The sequence below is a fragment of the Eptesicus fuscus genome, chromosome 18 (genome assembly GCF_027574615.1).
Source record: "Eptesicus fuscus isolate TK198812 chromosome 18, DD_ASM_mEF_20220401, whole genome shotgun sequence".
In the NCBI taxonomy this organism is placed as follows: Eukaryota; Metazoa; Chordata; class Mammalia; order Chiroptera; family Vespertilionidae; genus Eptesicus; species Eptesicus fuscus.
In genome coordinates, this window is record NC_072490.1 from 49,586,199 (window position 1) to 49,611,701 (window position 25,503).

Genomic DNA, 25,503 nt, shown 5'->3' on the forward strand with positions numbered 1-25,503 from the left:
TAGTTACTTTTTAAATCCCATTTACATTTCTATAGCATATACTATTTATATGAATTTGTTCTCTCTGCAAATGAGAGAAAGGGAAACATAGTAAGCCATATCTAATAATTGGTTTTTAATTTGCATTATATTTTTCCTGCTTCCGACTCCCCAGAGATCCTGAAGCACATGGGGCTTCTTCAATAACGAATTCTTCCTGTAACTCCATGCCCTACTTAATACCAAGTTAAATGAACGAGGCATGACTTCCTGCAAAACCCTTCCACCTTTGAAGTTAAGGTGCCCAAATAGCAAAATATACCTTTCTCTTCTCTCTCTCGTCATTAGTCTCCGAAGCCCTCCTGTCCCGAAAGAAAGAATCCAATTTCGGTATCAGAATTAGATCTGTGCTGGCCTGTACACAATCTGACTTCTGAGACTGCTGGGCGTCTAAGTAATTGAATAAAAATGTAACCAGTGGTCAAGCCCCGAATGAACAATGGAAAATGGCCCACCACTAGCTGTTCTAATGCCCCCTGGCTGGTCAGCAGGACCCATCACAGCAAATCAGGACGGACTCGAGCGTGTGACTGCTGTTAAATAGACAAGTTTTGTAGCAAATGTCACTTTCAGTGAGCGGACTGGGGGAACTGTGATATTTAAGAGAAAAGAAACAGTTCTCTTATGTACCTGGATTTCCTCAGCTCAGACTCTTTCTCTCTTCAAGAGACATAAATAATGAGTGCAATGTGATTAAGCCCCAATCAGCTTCTGACCAGGCCTTGTCTGCCACCTGGGCCGCCCAGGGCAGGTGTGCAGTTTGGGAATTAACAAACTGACTCTGGTTAACAATACCTTTTTCTGGGGCCTATTTTCCTCTGGGTATGTTGGGGATTTAGTCCGAGGCCTCCCTGTGCATTGAGAAAATGGACCCCCATGCCTTTCGCCTCTGTCCTCTCAAAGGAACCCACTGTTTTGAGGAAATGTATAGTTACAATCCAAATTCACACTTTCAAGCCATCTCAATCACTTTCCGCTCAATTATGTTGAAAACAAAATTCTAGTTTTGGTGGCACATCCTCCCACCTATTATCCACGAGAGGCGTGGGAATAATTGATCTGAAAACTATTCTCTGATATGCATTCAGGGACCGCCGAGGTGACGAGAGGGATTCATTCTGTGAGCTGAACTCAAGATTATTCACGCACAGCATCTGCCCACCCCCTGATTGCTTCTTAGGTACAGGAACTGCCTTCGGAGCTAACTGCATTAATTCACAAGCAGATTGACGTAAGCAACTGAACAAGAAATTTGCATACCATATAGAAATGATTATAGAAATCAGACTCTAAAATAAGGATGGTAACTCATGAACAGAACAGAAAGACCAAGTGGAGTGCCAACGTTGTCTTTTTAAAACAAATGTGGTTGGTTAATCACATGAGGGCTAATTTCATAATTTGCACATATTAAACTTCCTGTAGTTCTGAGTCATGAGAGTTTTGTGAGTCGAAGTTAAAGTTCTTACGCCGGAAAATTCACCTTGACTTCAGGGGCTTGTTCTGGTGGCTGGGGTTGTTGATTCGTGACCCTCAATATAAAAACACACGTGATGTGTGCATTCCCATGTTTCCCACGTTACCACACGGAACACGCTCAGGTAAACAGATCAGTGCTTTAGGTCAAACCACCCAGCTGGTCTCCCAGCGGATGATGAGAGGACATGACTGTACCAGCCTGGGGGGCACCGTCCAGAGCCCCCGAATGCCAAGGCAACAAAAGCTAGCAACTGCGACTGGGGCCAGTTTAAAATGTGCAAGTCCTCGAAGCACCTTACCATGAGCTCTGTGTCCACGTGCTCAGCCTGGGCTCTCTGAGGGCTGATTTCTCATGAAGAAGGGGCACCATCTTTTTAGGAGCCAGAGCTGGCACTGAGCGGTTTCCAAAAAGCGGTCAACAAAGAAGGCTTGGGTGCGGGCATGCTATTCGGATGGTGGCCTGGCGCTGGGAGGGACTGGTGGGTTTCCACAGGGAAGGAGGAGTGGCGAAGGCGGGAGAAAGATGGGAAGTGACCGCAGGGCACGGCCGCACAGGGACTGGCCAAGGCTTCCCAGACCCCCAGAGGAAACCTCGGGGGTGCAGAGCCCCCGCCCTGCGAGGGAGGCCGGAAGCAGGTGCCGAAGCCCGGGCTCGGGGCTCGGGGCTCAGGAAAGAGAGACGCAGTGCCGCCTCGGAGCCGTGAGCATGTGTTCCCCGCATGCAGCTGGGGCCCGCCTCCAATGGCGCCCTTTCCTCTTGCTTTATTTTTAATCCCTGGAAACCATCTTCCCCTCTTACTACTTCTCACTGCGCGTGGCTCTATTTTTTCTTCTCTTTCTGGGAGAAAAAAAAACAAACCCCCACAACAACCCACATTTGCCAGATCGCTCACCCAAACCCCCTCCTGGGGCACCTGCTGCCCATCCCTGGAGAAGGCACGAACCCCCGCCACTGTCCTTGCACAGGACACGCTGGACCTTGCTGGGTGCCCTCCGCATCTACAGCTGGTTTTGGACCCCCTGGCGGGGAGGAGAAGCCGGCTCAGAGCCCCCCAACTCCCTCCCCTCCCAAGCCCTCAGCCGGGTCTAGGGCCGAGCACAGAGTTGCACCTACATCAGCCATGAGTTAATGCGCCGCCGGCCGGGGGATCACCCTGCCCTGCCATGAATGCTCCGGTCCGCAAGCCTCCTGCCCCCCTCTCCGCCCCCCCCCCCCCCCCACTTTTTTTTGAGGCGACAGAATAAGAAATTAAACACTTGTGGGTTCATTCGAAAGAGTGAATGAAATTGAATAAGCTCTCAGTACTTGAGGCGCACAGCGAGCGCCTGAATGGGGCAAACCTCCTAAGTTGAATGGAGAGTCTTTTGGGACCAATTTGTCTCTTTTCACTCTTTATTCTTCCCTTTTTGCTGACAGATGTACAAAGGCGGAACTGCGCCGTGCAGCTTATCCGCATGCACCCGCAGCAGCTGTCACTTTTGTCGAGCAAGTTAATCAAGCAAATGCCACCATATCCCACTTTCTATAAGGAACAACATGTTATAGACAGGAGTCTTGCTAGAAAGAGACTTTATTTTAACTTTGATTGGCTTGGGTTCCCCGCCCCGCCCAATACACCCCTCCTTACCCCCCCCCCCCAAAATAAAAAGGAGGGGGAGAGGGGGATTGTGCCCAAGCCAACGATTTGGCTACGATCACGTTAGATTTAATAATAATATTGTGCGTGGGGCTGAGGACTCATTTGGAGTTCTCTCCCAGGGGCTGAGGGATGGCCCGGGTCTGGGTGTGTTTTTTTTTAGCGTGCTCTTGTGTGTGTTGGATTGTTTGGCTGTCTGACTGAAGTAGTAAAAAGAAAGCCGAGGGCAGAACATAGTATTACCCCGCGGATGTCTTGGATTAATTTTATTCTCTTTCCCTTTGTAAAGCAGGTTGTGTTATTTACATATTTCTTTTGATAGACCCCCCTTGCCCCGCCAAGCTCACAAAGTCTGCTACGAACACAAAAGCATTTCTTTGTGCATCTTGCCATTAGCGAGCTCTTGAAGCTGGCTGCCCACGTCCATTTCTAATGTGCACCAACCAATGCAAACAGGCCTCCATTCCTCTAGTTCCGTGGAAGCCGAGCGGGGAGCCTTCAAAGAATCTTGTCAGGTCCCGGTCCCGTCCCCTGTGCTGGGTCACCACGACTTGGTGATGTTAGAACCCGCAGGCAGGCGTGAGCCTCACTACAGGGTGCGCGGTGCTGACTCAGCTACTGCCCCGGCGCCCCACTCACTTGGGAAAGTGAGTGCCGAAAGCAGACATATTTTGAATAAACAAACTCTTTAGAAACAATGCAGAGAGAGGACTTTCCACAGGCCAAGGGATTTGCCACGTTCAAGAGCTGGCTAACAGCTGACGATCTATCTGGTAAGCTCTTTTAAAGCCTCAAGAGGGAAAACCAACTCTTTCCCTCCTTCCCTCCTTCCCTCCTGCTCTTCCTTCCTCCCTTCCTCCCTTTGTTCCCTCCCTCCCTCGCCCTTTCATTACCTTGTCACATTGTTTATTGTAAGCTGTGGCTGGTAACAAATCCAGGAAGGACTTTGGTGATACCCGATCGCAAATGTTCACCTTGCTGACACCTCAGGCATTATTGGATAAAGACCACGTAACGACTTAGTTGCAGCTACATTTGTATGATGCACAGATTGTATAACCAGGCTATTCTGTAACTCTGGATTACTTTGCCCCCCTGTAAAGTATGGCCGATCTGTGAAACCTCATCGAGCCATTGAAAACTGAGCTCTGTGGGTAAGTTAGAGTCAACAAGGCCTCGTAGGAAAATCTTGAGCGTTGATGTTTAATAATACCAGCGGGTCAAGCTTTGCTTAAGGAACTTCAGCTGCTACCCTAAACCATTTATCAACTGTCTGGGATGTAATGGCATTGTGTTACCATCACCACCTCCTCTCCCTCCTCTCCTTCCCTCTCCCTCCAATAAATCACAAAACTTTATTCTTATGGGAGAAAAGATCCTAGACAGAACACAGAGGGAGATAAGACGGAAAGCTAAGCCCACCCTCAGCGGGGCCTAGGTGGACGTGGGTTTGCAGCACACATGGGGTGCAGGTTTCCCCATGGCGCCACGGTCCCTCTCTGCTGAGGATGGGGTTTCACCCCGAAGGGGGGGGGCAGTCATGCTTCTAGGGGCCTCCCACCGTTAGGTCCAGATTCTGCTGGTTTTCCTGGGACTTGAGCCCCGTGACAGTGTCCTCAGATCCAGGAGGAGGCCTGCCCCAGCGGGGTGGAATTCTTCATAAGGGGTCTGCCCGGTTAGGTATACAACTCCCCAAATGGTTCGTGGACAAGCTGTGACTAGCAAGCCCCTCTCTACAGGGGGTCACGGGACCGCAGTTTCTGTCTTGTGTCCTGCCATGTGGGCAACAGCGACTACCTTCACAGTGAGTGCACTGGATGCCCTGGGCTGCAGAGCGCTTTGTGGGAGGGAGTCTGGGGCACATATGTGAACAGTGCAGGTTTTTGCCTAACACATTGTGGTTAGGTTTCCAGTCTGCAGCAGGAAAAAAAAAAAAAAAGAGTTTGATTCAGAACTGATCACTTCCCAGGCTTCTGAAGGCAGTGGTCATTGACCTCCCAGTGCAACTAGTTTATCTGTGAAAACCTGCCTCACAGGAAGTTATAAAAATTACACAAATGATTACATTTAAGTGCCTGGCACAATACCCGGTACATAGCTAGGACCTAGTAAATATGAACTCTTACAAGGCTCCACAGCTAAAAAGGGGAATCATTAGCTACCCACCTCCCGGGGCTGCTAAGGGCATGTAAGAGAAAGAGTATCTCTAATAAGATGGTACTATTGTCTCCAATGCACAGTCAGGAACATATACACAAGAGAAACTCTAAGTTATCAGTGTTGTCATTATTAAACAGCCATTTATTTCCATCAATTGCAATCTTTCCCTATTGGCATTTGCCTTTTTGGAGAAAGCTGCCCTTCTCCCTCTTCCCAAAAGTCCTCTTTGGGATTGAATCAAAAGAGCAGCTTTCAGAATGTTTTCGTGCTAATAACATTTCAGCCCCACCTTCTCAGACACGAGTTGTGGCAGAAAGAGCCCTGTGTTCTGAGTGCGGGAAGGTACTGGCTGTGCGATCCTGGATAATTCGCTTTTTTTCTATCCCAATGTCTAGAGGGTGATGCTAGGGGCTAGTAGGGCACAGCCAGAGTTTCAAAGATCTCCACCCAGAGAATCAGATTCTGTTTCAAATGCCCCGTCAGGCAGAACACAGAACTAAAACATTTTAGAAACTGTTTCAAGGTCTCCCCCCAAAAAATCAGGTGACAATTGCAATAATTAATAGTGAGATATAAAGGCTCTAATTACTACTCTTGAGTTAGAATTGGAAATAGAAATTATCCTTGATAAGGGGCTAAGAATTCATCAATACCAGATTAACAAATAACAAATAATTATTGAGAGCTTACATATGCCAGACACTGGGGGTGCAACGGTGAATAATATAAACAATATCACTGCTCTCAGGATGGGGTCCCTGGGGCCTTGGAATGCTGGGCGAGCTCTATTGGACCTTAGATTCTTATCTTAAAAGTAGAAATAATAGTACCTTCCCCTATCTTTTCCTACTGTTGCTAAACAAACAAACAAATAAATAAGGTTATGGAGTTGTTTTGTAGGACACAAAGTAAGAGCAGTATGTATAGAAGTAATAGAAATAAAGATGTTTTCAGTATTTTTTATGCCCTAAATCGGGATTCATGAACCTCACTACTGACATTTTGGGCCAGATAACTCTTTGTTGAGGGGCTGTCCTGTGCAGTGTAGGATGCTGACCATCTACCATGGCACCAGAATGGTACCACTCTGTCATCAGAAGCATCCAGCTCCTAACCAAGCTTTGACAGTCAAAAGCATCTCCAGACATTTCCAAATATACCCTGAGTGACAGAATCCCCCACCGTGGAGGATCACTCCCCTAAATCAGTGGGTTTTGATCCGATCACACCCTTGGATTTATTTATTATTTTAAAAAACATGCCTGAGCCCTTCCTTAGATCTACTGACTCAGAATTTTGGGTATACAACTTGGATGAGGACATTTTAAATATTAAAAACAACACATAAGTAGTGCTGATGCACACCCTGGTTAGGAAGCACATAGTAAAAGACAACATATCCTACCTAATAATAGACAAATATGCAAATTGACCATACCTCTGACACACCCACAAGCCATGCCCACAAGACACGCCCACCATCCAATCAGAGCAATTATGCAAATTAACCCAACCAAGATGGCTACAGCCACAGAGAGCAAGGTTTCCTAGGTAACAGAGGAAGCCAAGCTTTCCGCCTGCCCTTGCCAGGCCTAAGCCTCCACTCAAGCTACAAAGTTTCAATTATAGAAGGTAAACAAATTCAAACAGAAATGGCGGCAGAATGGAGCTTGAGAGAGCAGGCCAGGGTTGCCCCTGGCAACAGGGGAAGCAAAGCTTTCCACACACCCTGGCCGGGCCCAGGCCTCCGCTTAAGGCTACAAAGTTTCAATTATAACCCCAACAGAAATGGCTGCTGGCCGCGGAGGGAGCCCCAGGCTTGGCTCCGCTCCAGGCTACAAAGTTTCAATTGTAGAAGGAAAATAAATTCCAGATACCAGGGCCTCCACTTGGGTTGCCAGGGGGCGTGGCTGGCCTGCAAACCACCACAGGCCCCTCGCTCAGGCCGCCCCATGCCCCAAAGGAACCCCACCCTGATCAGGGACACCCTTCAGGGCAAACCAGCTGGCCCCCACCCCTGTACCAGGCCTCTATCCTATCTAATAAAAAAGTAATATGCAGATTGATCATCACTGCAACGCACAATATAGCTGCCCCCATGTGGTCAAAGATCCTGCCCCCATGTGGACACAAGATGGCCACCATAAGATGGCCAGCAGGAGAGGGCAGTTGGGAGGCACCCGGCCTGCAAGGGAGGGCAGTTGAGAGGGACCAGGCCTGCAAGGGAGGGCAGTTGGAGGTGATCAACCCTGCAGGAGAGGGCAGTTAGGGGTGACCAGGCTGGCAGAGGAGGGAAGTTGGGGCAAACAGGCTGGCAGCAGAGTGGTTAGGGGGTGATCAGGCTGGCAGGCAGAAGCGGTTAGGGGCAATCAGGAAGGCAGGCAGGCAAGCAGTTGGGAGTCAGCAGTCCTGGATTGCGAGAGGGATGTCCGACTGCCCGTTTAGGTAACTTACTTATCAAGCCTTAAAACGGGCAGTCGGACATTCCTCCAGGGGTCCCAGATTGGATAGGGTACAGGCTGGGCTGAGGGACAACCCTCCTCCGTGCACGAATTTTGTGCACCGGGCCTCTAGTATTAACATAAAGAGAATTTAGCCCTTAGGGCTATGGAGCAGCCAATGCCAACAAAGCAAATATCCAGATGCCTCGATCGGTATCACCACAGCCTGGGTGAAATCATCCCTCGTCTCAATTCTAAAAGGACCTCTCCAAAGGGACGCTCCGCTAAGGCTCTTGAAACGTGTGTTCGTGGGCCAGGGACGCTCTCTGCTTAGTGCCTGAGCATAGAACCCTCCTGCTTTCTCTTTTCCAAATCCTAGACATCTGTGCATCCAACCAGGGAGCTGTGCCCTCTGGGGCTCCAATCGCTCTGGGTTCTTCCTCTACTTTAAAACAAATTTCTTTTAGGGACCCTGCATACAACTGGACTCTTTGCTACTTATTATCATGACCTCTGACCAATTCATCTCTGGCTCTGAGAATCCCTGGAACGTATCACCACTTTTCTTTTCTCTGCAAAGCTTATCTTGATATTAGGTAAGGGTGTCAGCTGATTTTTATGTTATTACTACCAGTGACGGGGATGAAAGGAGAAGCATTTGTGGAGTAACTTCTATGAGGCAACCATTGTGGTTTATGATTTATAGGCATGGCCTCATTCAGTCCTCCTAATCCAAATAGCCAGGTCATGCTTTTATCCCCATTTTACAGAGGAGGAAATTAAGGCTTGATAAGTAAGTTACCCAAAGTCACCCAGCTAGCGAGTGGCAGACCCAGAAATGAGACGCGAGCGTGCCTCACTCCACTGTCTATGCTCTTACTGTCTGTTCGTTGTAAGGGAGCCAGTTCCTTAAACGCTTCCAGGGTCACTTTCCAGTAGAAGAGCTGCTGTGATCCTTATTTTTTAAAATGTTTTTAAAAAAATATTTTTATTGATTTCAGAGAGGAAGGGAGAGGGAGAGATAGAAACATCAATGATGAAAGAGAATCATTGTTTGGCTGCCTCCTGCACACCTCCCCGCCACCCGCCACTGGGAATCAAGCCGTAACCTGGGCATATGCCCTTGGCCGGAATGAAAAATGGGATCCTTCAGTCCACAGGCCGACGCTCTATCCACTGAGCCAAACCAGCTAGGGCTGCTGTGATCCATAGGGGCTTAATCACAAGGAACAACAACAGCCTGTAATTATTGGAATTGAGAGTCTAGGTCAGTGGTCGGCAAACTCATTAGTCAACAGAGCGGCAAACCGCGGCTCACGAGCCGTATGTGGCTCGCGAGCTGCAGTTTGCCGACCACTGCTTTAACGGACACGATTGGAGTTTCATTGAAGCACTGCAGCTCCGTGGGAACACACATGGGCGAGTGTTAAGTTCAAGGTGTCAACTCCTTGGTTTTCATTTTTTAGATCCTAAAAAGGTAGTTTGGATGAAGCTTATCAAAAGGATTTTTGATATTAATTTCTGAGCTATCTGCCAAGTAGCGTCTTCTTCAGAGACACTCATTGGAGCCCCTGGGTGGGAAAATGACCCTCTCAAAGGGCCCAGACCATTCAAGACAGGATTTTTAACTCCTCCCTATGGACCTGTGGAGCCGGGCCATTCCTGGCCGTGGGTCCTTCCTGTGCATGGCAGGATGCTTACAGCCTCCCTGGCCTCCTCACTCGCCTCGCACAGCACCTTCCCACCTGTGACACCGGAAATGTGTCCGCCTGCTGCTGAATGTCCCGGTGGGGCCAAATCCCCTCTGGTGAGGAACACTGGCCCGGTGCTCCCACAGCCAGCGAGGCACCCAAGCACGGCGCTTTCTCTCGAACAGGATGGTTTCCTCGGCCGAATAACGACTTTTCTGAACAAAAGGGAATGCTATTTCACCTCCTTAAACACTGAGTTAGAGAATTTCATAAGAAAGCTCATGAAATGAACTTAGCTTATTTGACATATTATTCAATCTTTCCAAAATTTTTTTACACAAAAAACGAGAGGGCCTTTTGTATCCCAATTGGCATGCAGATCTGGTAATTAATATCCCCATCCTGGGCAAGACCTGGGGGGTTGCTGGTGTAACTGGCATTAGTCCAGGGATGGTCAGAGTGAAAAATCTGCCAAAGGCAGTCAAGGCGCCCAATATGGCAAGTGACACTATCATCGCATGCCTTCCAACGTGGGAATATCCACACTGCAGGCAAATCACTGGGCTCCATTAACCGGATTTTCAATCAACCCGTTTCTCCCCTGCATTGGGAGTTTGGAATGAATGAAGTATTCAATGTGAGCTTTCTTTGCAGGTTTTTGGACACACTAAAATAACTAGTAGCCACCTGGTTGAAGCAAAAAACAAACAAACAAACAAAAAATCAACCAAGGTCCAGGTGGAATTATACAAAGCAAAGCAATTGAGGGAGGCAAGCGGGCATCCATACTGCTCATCTAACGTGCTGCCCGGTAACTTCCCTGGGCTCGGAGTGGGACTATTCAGGGGAGAGACAGGGGGAGGGGAAGGAGTCGGGATGTCTCACAAGCTTTTCCAGCCATTGCACCAAGCTCCCCAACACAGTCTACTTCGGAGCCTGGCACAGCTCCCGAGCGAGCTCCCGGGTTGACCATGTCTGGAGGCATTTTTGGTTGTTAAAACTGAGAGGGAGATGCTTCTGGCATCTAGAGGGTATGAGCCAGGGATGCTGCTCCACAAGCTCCCATCCACAAGCTGGAACCCACAGCAAAGAACCACCTGGTCAAAGGCCAATGAGGCTAAGGATGAGAATTGGTGCAAGGTGGTGGCCTATCAGTGCGTGTGGAATCATTTGATTGGTCACCACCAATCTTTTCGAAGATGGACTAGACCAGTGGTCGGCGAACTCATTAGTCAACAGAGCCAAATATCAACAGGACAACGATTGAAATTTCTTTTGTGAGCCAAATCTTTTAAATTTAAGCTTCTTCTAACGCCACTTCTTCAAAATAGACTCGCCCAGGCCGTGGTATTTTGTGGAAGAGCCACACTCAAAGGGCCAAAGAGCCGCATGTGGCTCGCGAGCCGCAGTTTGCCGACCACGGGACTAGACAGAGTGTAGCATAGTGTAAATATCATTTCAGAAACTTTTGTTTCATGTGTGTGGGGGTGTGTGTACATACACATACTGGGTTACAATGTAAACCTTGTTTCTTGTGAGTGGTGATCTTATCTAGTCACTGATCTTACCCAGTATTTCTCAAACTTTAATGTTCACTTGACTCAACAGAGGATCTTGTTAAAATGCAGATTTAGAATCATCTGGACTGGGGTTAGGGCTTGGATTCTGCACCTCATACAAACTCCCTGGTGAGACTGATGCTGAGCGTCCCTGGACCACACTTTGAATAATAAGAACCTAGATGATGTCTTAGATTCATTCATTAAAAAATATTACAGCAAGTGACTATGAGTCTAGGTATGCTTAGACAGTGAAATCTTTAGGAAGTAGCCTCTACATAGCCGAGCAGGGAGAGAAACAGTTACTTGGTTAATTCATGGGAAGTATTTGAGGATTTACTATATCTTGTATCTTGCAACACAATGTGATAATATTTGTTCTACAAAATGCACCTTGACTGTGTTTGTGTGTGTGTGCATGCATGTGTGCACATGTGTGGTGTAAGGGTGTCCCTTACTGCCTCCATGCTGTAAGTCTGCCACAGGGGAAAACACCTTTTCTAAGACACAAGAGTATCCTATGGGTCATGTTAGCAAGGATACTGTGACCTTAACATAACAGAGCAATCAGTCTGGCTTCTTAGGATGAATACTGGAACATTCTCCTTTGAAAAAGAAAAGAAATTGACTGTACCACCAAATGTCTCCTGGAACGCAGGGAGCTGTTCCGGTAAAGACACTTAGCGTTGCACACGGCTCCAGAGAAACTGCAAGACTGGTTTTACATAAGGTTTGCCCCAAAGTAAACAAGACCTATTTCTATGACTGGCTGTAGGGGGAAGAAGCTGGATTAGAAAAGAGCTACTTAAAGCCATGCCACTGAAGTGTAAACCTGTAAGGAGGATGCTAACAAAAACAAACAATTCCCTTTGGATCGCAATAACCCATTGGACACAATCCAAATAATCCAATACGATTAATGACCCTTATCTTCTCTGCACATAGGATCGCTGAAACCTCCAACAGCCCAGGCCTGGGAGAAAAACATTCCAATGTCCATGTGGAATAAAAATGTGTTCTATATCTAACAACTCCAAAAGCAAAGTAATTAATTGTTATTATTTACGTGTTATTGTGAAGGCCATGGGGCGAGAGAGGATTCACGTTTGAATGTGAGATTCACTGTTACAAGGCATGGGGGAGAGGGGATATGGAACTTCTTTCCAACTCTCTCACCCTGATAACAGCTTGCTTTCTGTCGTGTCCAAGATCAGAAACTTCTCTTAGTGCTGCCCTTTTGGCTAAATATGTGTAATATATATTATTACAGACAGATATCTTACAGTGTAACAAAGCCAGGCGAGAGGGGCCAGGCCAGGCCTTCTCTTTCCTTCCACTGCTCACGCCCTCTGACTCTGTGTCCAGTCTCCACACGATTCTCAGGAAATGACAGCTCTAGTGCTCGACCCTGGACATGGCTTAACTCCCAGAATTCACTTTGGAATTCAATCGTCAGTGGAAAATCAGTGGCCTCTCTTTCCCCAGCTGCCTTTCCTGGTCCGTGTTGGGTCTGTTTTCCGGTCCCAATGTATACAATTACGCAGGTTCCAAAGGCAGTCCTAGCAGAGGGAGGGCGTGCTCTCCAGCTGGTAATTGAGGATGATAAGGGCGAGGCTGTAGTTCAATTAAAATTTGATCTGAAGAGAATTGCAAGCTCAGCTTCAGACTGACTTGCAGGGCGCCATTTCAGATTGATAACCGCAGGAAAATCCTAGCAGAATTAACAAAGGAACCTTCCGAATGACCTGGGGGGAGGGGGTCCATGTCAAAGTTACTGGTCCAGGATTTCACCAAAGCCATTTCAGTGACACAGGAAATACTGGACCGTGACCATGGACCTCAGATTTACCTATCGCGCTCAGATACCTGTTCCTTAACTCACGAAGTAAAACCCCTGCAGGTCTTCACCTGGCCAACCTGTGCCCTGGCCTCTGTGGATTTATTGTCTTTGTTTTCTTTTTTTAAAACTAGCTTCAGAAATTCTCCTTACACACAAAGGACAGCTTTAAAAAACCCTGGTTGGATTATGCTGAGTTACTAATTATGTCTAAAAAAACTACTTGGTTGAATTCAGCTAGGTTTTTTTTTTTTTTTTCTCTTCAGATCAGTTCTATGTTTAGATAGTAATAAACTCCTCCAGTCTGCAGAACAATTGGCGCGGGTCCGTTTAACAAGTCAGGCTCGGGAAAAAAGGGCCAGTGCTGGGAGAAAGAAATGTGAAGTGCGTCACCACCAGATGCCGGGTGGGGCCTGCACTGGATCCGCGTTGGCTCACAGCAGCTGTAAAGAACACCGTGGGGCCTGGCCAGAGGGGCTCGGTTGGTTGAGCACTGCCCTGTGCACCGAAAGGCTGCCTGTTCGATTCCCGGTTGGGGTTCTATCCTGTGGGGGCACGGGCGTAAGGCAACCAATTGATGTTTCTCTCTCTCTCTTCCTTTCTGTAAGCATGTCCTCAGATGAGGGTTAAAAAAAAAAAAAAAGAATATTTTGGGACAAGTGGGGAATTTTGAATATGGATAGTGTATTAGATGAACATTTGTTGACAAGGAAAATGAAGATCACTAACTTAAAAAAGCAATTTTTTCCTTACTTATTTTAGTAAAAAGTACATAATGTATATAAGCACGCAGAACAAGATCCAAATGAATAAACACTCAAGTAATAATCTCTGGGTGCTGGGAATATAACATTTTCTCATTTTTGCTTAGCCGTATTTTCTGAATGTCTACAATGTATGTATATTGCATCTGTAATAATAAGAGGTATTATTAACCTCTTCTCCCTTTCTTCCTCTCCCCCAAACTCCTCACATTCAAAAGGTGAATTCTGATTTATTTGCCAATGCAAATAAATCAGAATTGTTTAGCTTAGGGGGTGGGCCTAGGTCATTTCAACATCTATTGAAGGAATGAACAGCTCTATGAGATGATGATGATGATAATGAAAGACTTGCTGAATATTTCATTATGACTCAATTTCTTTACAGATGGGGAAACTGAGGCTCAGAGAGGCTGCATAGTTTACCGGAAGTTAGACAACTCAGCATGGCAAAATCAGGATTCCCAGCCCCGGTCCTGACCACGGCTATCCTGCCTGCTTGGGAGCTGTGTGTTACCACAGGTAAAAACCACCACCAGGCCCCTCTGCCAAGCAGTTCTAAGCCAACTGGGGGTTACTGTCTGAGAGTGACAGCAAGACGCGTACAGCACCTTAGAGCGGGTATGGAGTTTTGTTTCACAAGAAAAGATGTCTGAGGAAAGCACCCGCCTCAGTGACGGTGATGATGAAATGGTGCTGATGGCGGTGGTGCTGACACTTACCAGAGGCTTCCCCAGGGCCCGGGGCTGCAGCTGCGCACAGCATCTCACCCCGGTTAAGAGACTAAACACCTTGTCCCAGGTCACCCAGCTTGTAAGGATCAGGGGTGAAGTCTGGAGGCTCCAGAAGCGGGGCCCAGGGTCACTACCCAGAGTCCCCACTTGGGGCAGTCAAACCTGCTGACTGCTTCCAGGGGAGACAGCGCACCCTCTCCGTGTCCAGGGGGCCACAGGCCTGGCTTCTGTTTAGTCAGCCCCTGGAGCTGCAGCCTGTGACTGCTGAGCCCTGTGCACCGCTCCCCGCTGTGCACTTTTGGAAGTGGTTTCCCTCACCGGACAGTGGGTGGACACCTTACAGATTTTACATAGTAACACGTTCTCCTGTGGCCCGCTCCTCCGTACGCCCTCCCTCAAGCAGACTGACTCCTACTCTGACTGGTATGTGCACATGGAGAGCACGTCTGTGATTTAGTAAGGTTATTAAAACAAGGTCATCTGTGGTTTCACACACGAACACAGCAAAGCCAGGGTGGGGCAAAAGTAGGCTTACAGTTGGTAGGCTGGAAAATAATACAATAATGAATAAATAATAATACAAGAATGAACTCTGTTTGGGGTACTTGCAACGATAAGCCTCCTTTTGCCCCACCCTGTAGATCTTAACAGGCAGAGGTTTCATTTTTCAAATTGCCCCTTTCAAGGGAGATCGTCACACTCAATGATTGTGCTGACACCTAAAGTGGACACATCTACGATTTGAAAATGGAACAGCAAGTGGAAATCTGCGCGAGGCAAAGGACCAGGGCCCCGCCGGGAACTGCCCGGGCGATGAAGCGCGCCCCTCCCTGATCTGATAGCCGCCACGGAGAAGCCCAACGCAGAGTCAATCTGCGGAAACCTAATCCTCCAGAAGGCAGATTAAGCGTATAATTGACCTATATAATCCACATATCATCTCCAGGCAAATGTTCCCGGCCGGGTGCACGCGCCAGTGCGGGTGCGCGTTACCCAGTGTGGACCGGGTCCAAGTGCGGGTGGCTTTTAATCACTCATCTCCGGGCCTGGGAGGTTTAAGCAGATGAATTCGCCCTAAGCATTAAAATCTCTTTTAATCCTGATTTTCTTCTCAGTCTGTGTCTTCAAGAAGTACAAGGAGGAAAGAAAAGAAATTAATTTTTGTTTAGACCTTGAAATCTTAGGTGCTTCTCTTGATGATCTGATCTCTAATTTCAAAAAGCATGTTTTGGGGAAGATGTTGAATTAATCACCAGAGGAGGGGGAGAGCCATCTGCATGATTTATGGACACTCAAGCTTTTAAATCGCTGCCTTTGACTTATTTCTTGGGCTGTGCGATCCTTCTCATTTGCTGCTTTAGGAAGATGGAGATTATTTCGTATTCATGTTTTATATTTTCTTTAAAAGTCAGCAATAATTTTCAAGGAGGCCAGGCTACCACTTGAGTCTGACAGCAATCTGATTCTCTTTTAAAAATTCAGTATCTTTAATAAAATTTAAATTCATTGCTATTGTACACATTCTCTTGCCTTTGTTTCAAAATTCTGTAAACTGTTACTTTGCAGTAACCGAAACCAGTTTGCAATTGCATGTCATTTTTTAGAGAGAGAGAGAATAAAAAGACAAAACACAGATAAAAATGTATAGCTGCGAATCTGACATACTATGCGAAGCCGTATGAGGGCTCTTTTCCAATCAGCACTTAATTTTGGACCAGTTAGGGGCATTACCAAAACAGTTGATGGCATTTTATAGGCCTCTGTAAATCAATTATATTAACACACAGGCAATCTTTCACTGCATTAAAAAGACCTGGTTAGGCAACGTTATGTCTGAACATATTTCTCCAATAAATCTAGAGAATGCCTGTTTAAAAAAAAAATCGGTGAAGATGAATTTAGAAAGCTGTTCTTAAGTTACATAATAAAATAGATAAAAATGCAGAACATCAAATATAGAGCCCCAAATGCTATGCCGATAATCCCCCACAAGCACCCAATTCCAGCCAAAAGAACATGACGAGGCAGAGAGAAAACCAGCTCCGGGAGAGCAGTGAAACGAAGGCCTGGCTGACACGGAAGATGCACGCATTCAATGACCAGCTATTAGTCCAAATATTCCCAGATATGCACCCACACTAATGCCACCCAGCCTTCCCTACAAGGCACTCTCGAAATGACAGAAAGGGGGATCATACTAAATAGCAAGAACGTAAAGGACTTCTCAGGTAAATAAAACCAAGACTTAGAAACACAGCTAAACACACAACAGGATCCCCGAGAACGTGCCTGGAAATGACAGATGCCAGCAGGAGCGAACCACCAGAGAACGCCACAACAGTCAAACAGCAAACAACCCCAGAGATATAGATTTCCCCCCCTCATTCAAAATGCTAATTCTCTATTATTCATTTTTGCCATTTGTCAAAAGGCAACAATTTGGAAGAGAAACCTCTCAGATCGACGTTTTTCTCCCTAGATTTCTGCCAATTGTTTCACAACCTGCCCCAGGACCCCTGTCATAGAGGAATGCGTGGAAAGGCCAGGTCGCTGCTGCAGGAAATTTAGGGTGGCAGGTTTCACAGACCTCTGCCTTCCTATCCCTGTCCCCTGGTTCAGCTCGGTGGACACCAGGGCCCTGCAGCGCGTATATGCAAAGAAATAAACACCATGCTTGAGGAAACAGAAGCCGAAAATAATCAAACATGTTGGTAATCTGATGTTTTGCTGCTAGATTACAGAAAAACAGTAAGGACTGAATTAAATTACCGAGACGGCATGGTAATGAAGCTTCTTGAGCAACTCTGGGTTTTTCAAACGACAAATGTTTCAAATCCATGACAGAGTCAGTAACTTTTCTGCGCTTCCTCAGGGAGGCTGCCTGGCGCCAATGTCCTGGGAGTTAGGGGAGCAGGTTATTTTGAAAGGTAAGGAAGTAAATGGCAAAGGAATTTATCTCTAAACAAGCTACCGATGTTCGGGGAATGGTTGTAATGCTGAAGTCTGGAAAATCCGATCCTCAGGGGGCTGGAGCTAAGACTCCCTCAGGAAAACACAACCGGGACAACCCAAGACTCAAGGGTGGGGGTTCTCACCACGTTGCTGAGGCCACTTCGTGCTGCTCAGGGTGTAATTCAACAAGGGACCGGGATATTTGTGAATTTTTGCATCACCTTAAACATAACTTGCTTTCTGAAAAACACATTCATTTTTTGTTTTTCATTATTCACTTTTCTTTTCATTATTAATTCACACGAAAGGCCCGAGGGCTTGAGTTTGCCTGCGTTCCTCAGTTCCTCAGTAGTCGGACGAGTCTGCTTTTGCCATCTGTGCGAGCCACGCCTGGACTCTTACTTTGCAAATAATTCAGCTGCACTTTCCCTTTAAAAAGGTCACAGAAGAGGACAATTTGCCCGGCTGCCTCAGAGAGGGCTACCTTAGACAAATGTCCCCTTGCCCTTCTAATTAAAAAAACTAAGAGGGCAGCGTGGGTTATTTGTTAACGGAGCGGCAGGCGGAACTGCAGGTTAAGCGTCCAATTCAGCGCCCGTTGTTTTAAAGTTTTCGAGAGCAGGAGGTTATCCGCATACACGCTCACACAGGAACACGCACGCACACGCACGCAAAGGTCACACAAAACTGAGAATCAGAAGATACTGATCAAAGGGGGGAAAAGGCAACCTAGGCATTGAAAAGAACAATCCACAGGCTTCTGGAAAATGGGTGGTTTGGCATTTAATTCAGTGGAGCTGGGCAGCGTGTCCACACGCCCAACTGCAGACCCGAGGGTGCTGCCTGCCTGTTTTCAATGCCTATGGGGTGGGTGACCGTCCCCCCCGGGCATTCTGGGCTCGGGACTGTCATAAAGGCAGCATGCAGGCAGGGGGAGGGCCCGCTGAGAGCTCAGTGCAGGTATGAGGCATTCTCAGTGGGTGCGGGTCATGCTAGAAGATGTACACAGGAAGATTATTTGATTCTGATTCATGCCACTTGGTATAATGTGATAAAACAGTTGACATGAGAGATAAGTTCCATTTTAACCCGAGAGGGGACGGGTGGGAATTAAAAGTAAGAAGGGTTTCTCGGAGGAAGAAGATGCGGAGGAAGGAGCGATACTGAGCACAGAAAGCGGATGATCGGGAAAGAAAAAAAGAAAGGGGCCTTTTCAGCGCACGAGGAAAGCAAATGAGCTGGAAGACAAGGCAGATAGAAGTCAGGAGCTGCCGTACCCTCAGCGGTGCCAACAATGAGCTCACTGAGCTGCGGAACAAAAACACACATACACACAAACGCAATGCAAACTGAACACAGTCACAGGAAAATATAGAAACACGGATCCCATTGTAGACCAAACATTAATGTTCGGGCTGGCACCGAAAATACAGGAACCTGGACAGGAGGAGCTCACGCTGCACGAGACAGAAGTAGGCGGCACGGTTAGAGCCACACGAGACAAGGGCGTCAGCGTCCCTGCACTCTGGCCAGGTCTACACTGGCAAATTCGGTGGAAACTCGCGGCAAAATATCTGGCTAAATCAGATAGCCCCGTCCCGTCTGCTTTGGCCTGAAAGAGGTGGGCGATTTGAGACCAAAGCAGATTCCTTTTTCCTTTTGGCTCAGTGGCTTGCTTTGGGAGTGCAGACACAGTCACGGTGGGAGGGAGAGCGCTCGGCCACCGTGAGCCATCGGAAATCCGTGTGCCTGATGTTCAGTCTGGGTCGGCAGCCTGATGCGCGTGCACTTTGTCCCAAATTTTCCAGTGGGAGGGTGGGCAGGGGGCACCTGGGCTTAGAACGGCAACTGACAGAGCAGCTCTAACCCAGGGCTAAGGAAGGATCTCTGGTCTCCCAGAAACGAAATCCTTTTTGAAACTTTAACAATGCCACCGTTAGGCACATCTGCACACCACAGCTGGTGTCCGGGAGGGCCCGCCCCCAGGAGGGGAGCTGGCTCAGCCCCCCCACGAGAATATTCCCTAAAGCAAGGCCAGATTGCAAGGAGGAGAGCCATGACCAGGAAAGGTCTTTGCCAGTTAGAGAAAGCTGCCCCCAAGGTCCCGCAGGACCGAGCCTGCTGGCCGAGAGGCTGTGCGCCGTCCCACGTGTCACACAGATTGGGGCTGAGACACGCCACACCCGGGTGGCCTCAGAACAGACACATGACAGATAAGAGCCTAAGGCAGAGGGAGAGGAAAAGATTTTGTTTGAATTGGGACCAATCCATGTTCTCAAAATGTGACTTATCCTCCTGTCTCTTATTTTGTCACATTTTGGAGGGTCTCCTCCTTGGTCTGCAAGGAGGAGAAGGCATTTACTTACATCAAATAACCTTTCTATGTACATCTCCTCATTGACCTTATCACGAAGGACATCCTGAGAGTGGCGGACGAAAGTCACGTAGGCATCGGCCACGTCCATCCCGGGTTTCTGCAAAGAAACAGGAAAACATGAAAAGGGAATTCACCCCTGCATTTTCCTCCCGCCCGCTCCCCACACCCTCCCACTCCCCACTGCCTTGCGGGAGTTCCAAGCTCTCCGTGGTGTATGTCACAGCTGTTCACAGCCCGGACTGGTCAGAATTGGGTATTTGAGCCTTCTGCACTTTCTGGAAATCAAACCTGGCTAAGAAGGGAGTCGGGATTACAGGGTTTTATACATATTTTTCTACTATTAATATTTTTCTGGCAAAGATACTCTAATGAATAAACATTCACTGGGTAACCCAGAGACATTATCTGGCTTTTCTTTGGATTGAACCCTCTCCCCCTTTAAAAAATACCCACATGTACTCTGTCTTCCATGTTCTCTCCTTACTGTAACATCAGAAAGGTGACAGCCTTCCCGGCCCCCTTTCCTTTTAAAAACGTTAAGAAAGTGCTAAGTAAAGAAATCAGAGTTCAATCTATACCCCTTCCACCCATCCAAGTCACATTTTGGGGGTAATTTAACCAGAGTATGTAGTATTTCCTCATCAACAGTTTACTCAGGAGACATTCAACCATTTGTCTTTGCTCCTGGGTGCAGCTTATAGTCCAAGGATTAAAAAAAAAAAAAAAAGAAAAAAGAAAGAAAAAAAAAAGGGCAGGGGCGAAGGATTTGATTTTTAAATAAATTAGATTTTCTGGAAAGGTAAGCAGGTGGTTCATACAGTATAGGAAATGATTTATTGTAAGAAAAAAAACAAACAACAATTCAGAATGCATACTGCTTGACATGTCGTAATCAAAGTTATCTCCAAAGAAACCTATTAAAACACTGTAATATGGGTCATTAGGAGAGCTGCCACAAACCCCTTAAATTCCCACAGTACATATGTATGTTTGCTAATAACTAAAAAGATTAGCTTTCATTACTGTGATTTACCTTAGATCACAAAGTATCATTTCTCTACAAGACGGGACTGTCAAGCACTGCAAATTGAAGTTAGTTAACACGTCTGTGTAATTTCCAGGGTGAAAATGAGGAAGGTTTGGAAACAGTAGGACTGTATATTTTTCAAATACAAAGCAAACAATTATCAAGCAAAGGGCCAATGCTTGGCCCCTGGGATGCTAGTAACATTTCTTAACACCTGCTGAAACAATGACAAGGTATTAATTTGAAAAACAATGAAGACAACCCAAAGCCACAGCAGTCAACTGTTAGACTTTCAAGCAATTTTCATGGACCGGATTGAGCAGGCTCTGTGACGGGCCTATAATTGCGGCAGTTTTATGATAGGCAGCAATAGAGGTTCTCCAATGAGATGGAAGTGATACTCTCCATTCTCAAGGCACCTCTGTCCTCCTCTCCCTTTGGCAGCATCAAAAGGCATCTCCGTGGGGATAGGGACCCCTACCTGGGGGACCTGAGACACTTATTATTACTGTTTCCATTTTTCCCTGGTGCTGCTAGTGGCAGACATGGCCTTTTCCAGGACACACGCAGCCACAGTAGAGCTAAGACCCAAAGCCAAAGCCAAAGCCTGCAGACCGATGAGTGACCCTCCATGATAGAAACAGCGATCTACAGTAATTGGTATTTTCACATTTGCTATCCTCAAAGGGGCATTTAAGTTTTAAAAACTTTGATTAATAAAACCCCTCACAGGATGATTCATCTCCCCAGGTAGTTAAAAAACTCCATAATTCTCTATTTCTTGACTGTGTTTAATTTTTCTTCATAGCACTTACCAATATCTGACATTGTACTATGGATTTAGTTATTGCCTTTTGCCTGTCTTGGACAACTAGACCATAAAATCCATGACTACAGGGACTTTATTTGCTCTATTTTCTACTGTATCCTCAGCACATAGATTGATGCCTGGCACACAGTAGGTGCTTGGTAAATATTTGCTGAATGAACAAATCCATGAATAAATAAGTCCCTTCCACCTCCTTTCCAAAGCTCTCAGTCACTCTACAGCAGGTCCTCACTAACGTTGTTTCCTTCCATGTCTTTCTGTTATAACGTTGACAAGATGCCCCCGGAACTTAACTCTTGTTTATGTCCATTAGCCATGCTAAAATTGGGTTTGTCAGTTGTCATTTTACTTGAAGTCACAGTTTCCAAGAACCTATTGATGACATTAAGTGAGGACTTACTATACCTGGCTTTTTATTGGATTCCCCCACAAATGAAAACTTGTGAAAATCATTTAAATTTCTCCAGGCCTTAGTTATACCATCTGTAAAATGGGATTAAAAGCTCCCTACTTACCTTAAACATTATTATGATTATCAGCTAAGATAAAGTATGTTAAAGTGCTTTAAAAGCCATATATTACTATATAAACATTGAGCCCCCGAATGTTACATTATTTCATAGCCTTACCTACCTTTATAATCTACTTTGGAACCAAGAAGAAAGAAAAGGGCCCCAGAGAAACCACCATTAAAATAAAAAACGACAAAATCTCTGCTGGAAAATATGTAGTTTTCTTTTAATAGAGTCCTCAGGCCCCCACTCACAACCGTCTTCCTTTCTAATCAGCTTTCCATCCAATTCTAAGGAGTTTGCTTTCCATCCCATTGGTGGCCAGCAAGGGGTGTGTTGATAATAGAGCTGGGGCCCTGTGTGGGGGAAAGGCTGCCGAACTGTAGCTCCACACATGTAGGGTCACCACCGGCTGGGGTCTGGGAGAGGCAAGCTACCCTACACCTCGGGGCCCTGGGAGCCACAGTCACAGCGGTGATCCTCTGTCATGGGGGAAACGTTGAAGTACGGCCAGTTCCCTATTTAAAAAGGCAGGGGAGGATGTGTAATGCATTTTAAGTAGATTTCCAACCAAATGGTTAAAATAAAAACTGTTTACACACAAACAAGCTAACTTGTAATTATAGATGGAAATTTTTCTTGGCTAAACAACCGACGCTATTAGAGAAATTAGGCTTGATACCACATTGCTATCTACAAACAGTGGGGAAAACGCTAGGCAAGGGTTTTAATACCCCACAATTACAGTGCTTATTTTAAACGTGGCTTGGACATGAAATAAACAACAAATACATTCATCTCTATGTAGTTAACTCTATCCATTGAGTTAATCATTGTGAAGGATCCACTCTGTGGCTTAGAAAAAATAAGGCATTTAAATCCGAGTTTGTTCCTGCCAGGATACCTCTGAGTTTGAGAAAACAAATTCAGATTTTCAGTACCCTTAGCAAGCCCTAATTGGGAATGCAAACCTGCTATGTATACCATGTTCGAATACTTCGTCTAAGACAAAGAGATGCTTTGGGATTTATGCCACGTTTTCAATGACTGGCAATAATGCCTCTCTCCATTAATGTGGATAATTAAGAGACAAGTCTCTAAGGTAACTAACTACTAATTCCCACATAGAACTAAACCAGTGAACTACGTGCCAACCTCATAGAGCCACACAAATGAGCTCAGTCTTCAGAGCTAGAAACAACCTGAGAGATGATTTTATCCAATAGTTGTTAAGCCTGGTTACAGATTATAAGGACCTGGGGAGCTTTAAAAACACTGATGCCGAGACCCCACACCCCAGATTGTTTTAATTTGGCAAGCAACCTGGCACTCCCCAGGTGTTTCCACTACGTAGGCAAGGTGGAGAATCACCGATGGAGCCCATTGGCTCCCAAACTTGGACTGCCTATGAGAATCACGTGGAGAGCTTGAGAAAGAGACTTCCAGGCTCCACCCCAGAACTACTGAGTCAGCATCTCTGGAGACAAGGGTCTAGAAACCTCAATTAAAAAACAAAGCAAGATAAGACCCAAATCCTCGCCAAGTATGACTGCTGCGCATTCTGGTTTGGGGACCACTCATTCAATAGGTGATGGCCACTGGTGTGCTGGCACACTGGCTCTTCAAAACAGCAAAACCAAACACCACAAACAACAGACCTTGAATTGTAGCGCTTGCCAATGTCCATGGTGTAAATACTCTCTCCATGGCCGAGCTGCTGCTGCTCATGTGCCCTCATCGAAGACAGAGTTGGGAAGAAACGCACACAGTTGGGCTCTTTCTTGGGGGCCAGTGCCAGCAGGCTCCCTCCACTCAGTCCAAGGGCGAGCACCTGACGGTTCACGCTCCTGCTTACTGGCAGGGAGACCCTGGGCCTGCAACTAACCTCCTCCTCTCCTCAGCTATGGATCAGGATGAAAACAGTACCCCTCGTAGGGTGGTTTTGAGAAGTAAGTGATTACTATTATTTACTACATGTAAACAATGTACATGTAGAATATGTCTTCTATACACTATTATTTTCTCTAAAATTGTTTATTAAAACATTACTTATACTACTATTGCTATATAATTATTATAATACTAGTGTTACTCTATTACGATAATTTACAATATTACAATAATAGTATTTGCTATAAAGCACACTTTAATCGACTTAATTTTAAAGTTTATCTTTTTTTTCTAAGCCATTATAATTGGTAAAATCATGATTTTTAGTTTTTCCAATACTCAAGTACAGTAATTACTCAATTAACCAAATAAAGATGTTCATCTGCCCACTCACTAACACCATCTGGCAGGTGGCACAGTGTTAAGAGCACTGGCTGAAATCTCAGCTCTGCCACTTAGCAGCTGGGGCCCTAAGGAAGTGAGCCTCTCTGGGCCTCAGTTTCCTCATCTTTAAAGTGGGGTTGTTATCAAGATTAAATGTAAAGTGCTTAGAAGGGTGCCCAGCGCAGAGTGGGGGCTTTAAAAGGTTTGGCTGCAGTTGTCATCAGCATTGGTAAGTGTGCCACATTTGGGGACATGCTGCTTCCTTTTCTAATGCCTCCCTAGAGGGCGGAGACTCTGCTAATTCCTTTTGTTCCCCCAGAGCCCAGCGAGGCTTCGGCTGTGGCATAACCATCCCTGGACATGGGATGACTACAGAGCAGGGCACTTTTGCTGTGCATTTTCCCTCAACTTTACCATCAATCTGAACCACAGGAAATGGCTATTTTTTGACTTTTCTGACCTCCCCCAAATGTCAATTTGAGTTGTTAGTACCAATTGCCCGATCAAATTTCTCTGCGTATTTGGGCCTTGCCCACTCCTCACCTCTTCTACCCTCACTGGTGTGATCTTCCCTCTTCTTTGAGGCGACAGAAAACAAACCTCAGCCACCAGATCTTGGAGTTACAAGCCTAGAATTCCAGTTTCTATTACTGTTGAAGACCATGGAAGGCCAGAGCTAATGTCATCAACCAATCCAGCCCCCACTCCCACCCTCCTGCACTGGATTGTGGGCCTCACACGCCCACCCTGCTCCTCACCACGTGCCCTGCTCCTGCAGCTGAAATGTCTGATGAGGGCCAGGCATGGTGCCCAGGGTTCCACACACGTGTGCCATTTAATCTGCACAGCAAACCTGTGTCTTGAGTATTATTATCCCTGTTTTAAGGATGGAGAAACAGGCCCAGAGAATGTGAATAGTTTGCTCCCTGTGAACTGAAAGTTTAGGAAAATAAATTGCTTAACGTTTCCCTCCCTCATTGTAAGGATTATCTATGTGAAGGAGCCTGAGGTCCCTCGATGAGAAATATTATATAAATTCAAAGCACAATTATTGATTGTACATTCTTTCATTAAACAAACAAAATATATGCTAATGCCAAATTCACTCCAATTTTCCATTTTGCCTTCCTGTGAGAAATAAGCCAATAAACCATTACACACTCAACTTCCTGGGGAAATGAATTTAAATGTTAA

General features: G+C 46.3%; 1 protein-coding gene across 8 annotated transcripts in view; it reads right to left on the bottom strand.

The window, feature by feature from the left end:
* Window positions 1-25,503, bottom strand: part of CADPS (calcium dependent secretion activator) — a 468,003-nt gene that overhangs the window by 17,162 nt on the left and 425,338 nt on the right. For all 8 annotated transcript variants that reach the window (XM_054729907.1, XM_054729908.1, XM_054729904.1 and 5 more), the window contains one exon: window positions 19,657-19,764. In XM_054729907.1, the coding sequence (XP_054585882.1) occupies window positions 19,657-19,764 (108 nt within the window). The remainder of the gene's footprint in view (window positions 1-19,656; window positions 19,765-25,503) is intronic.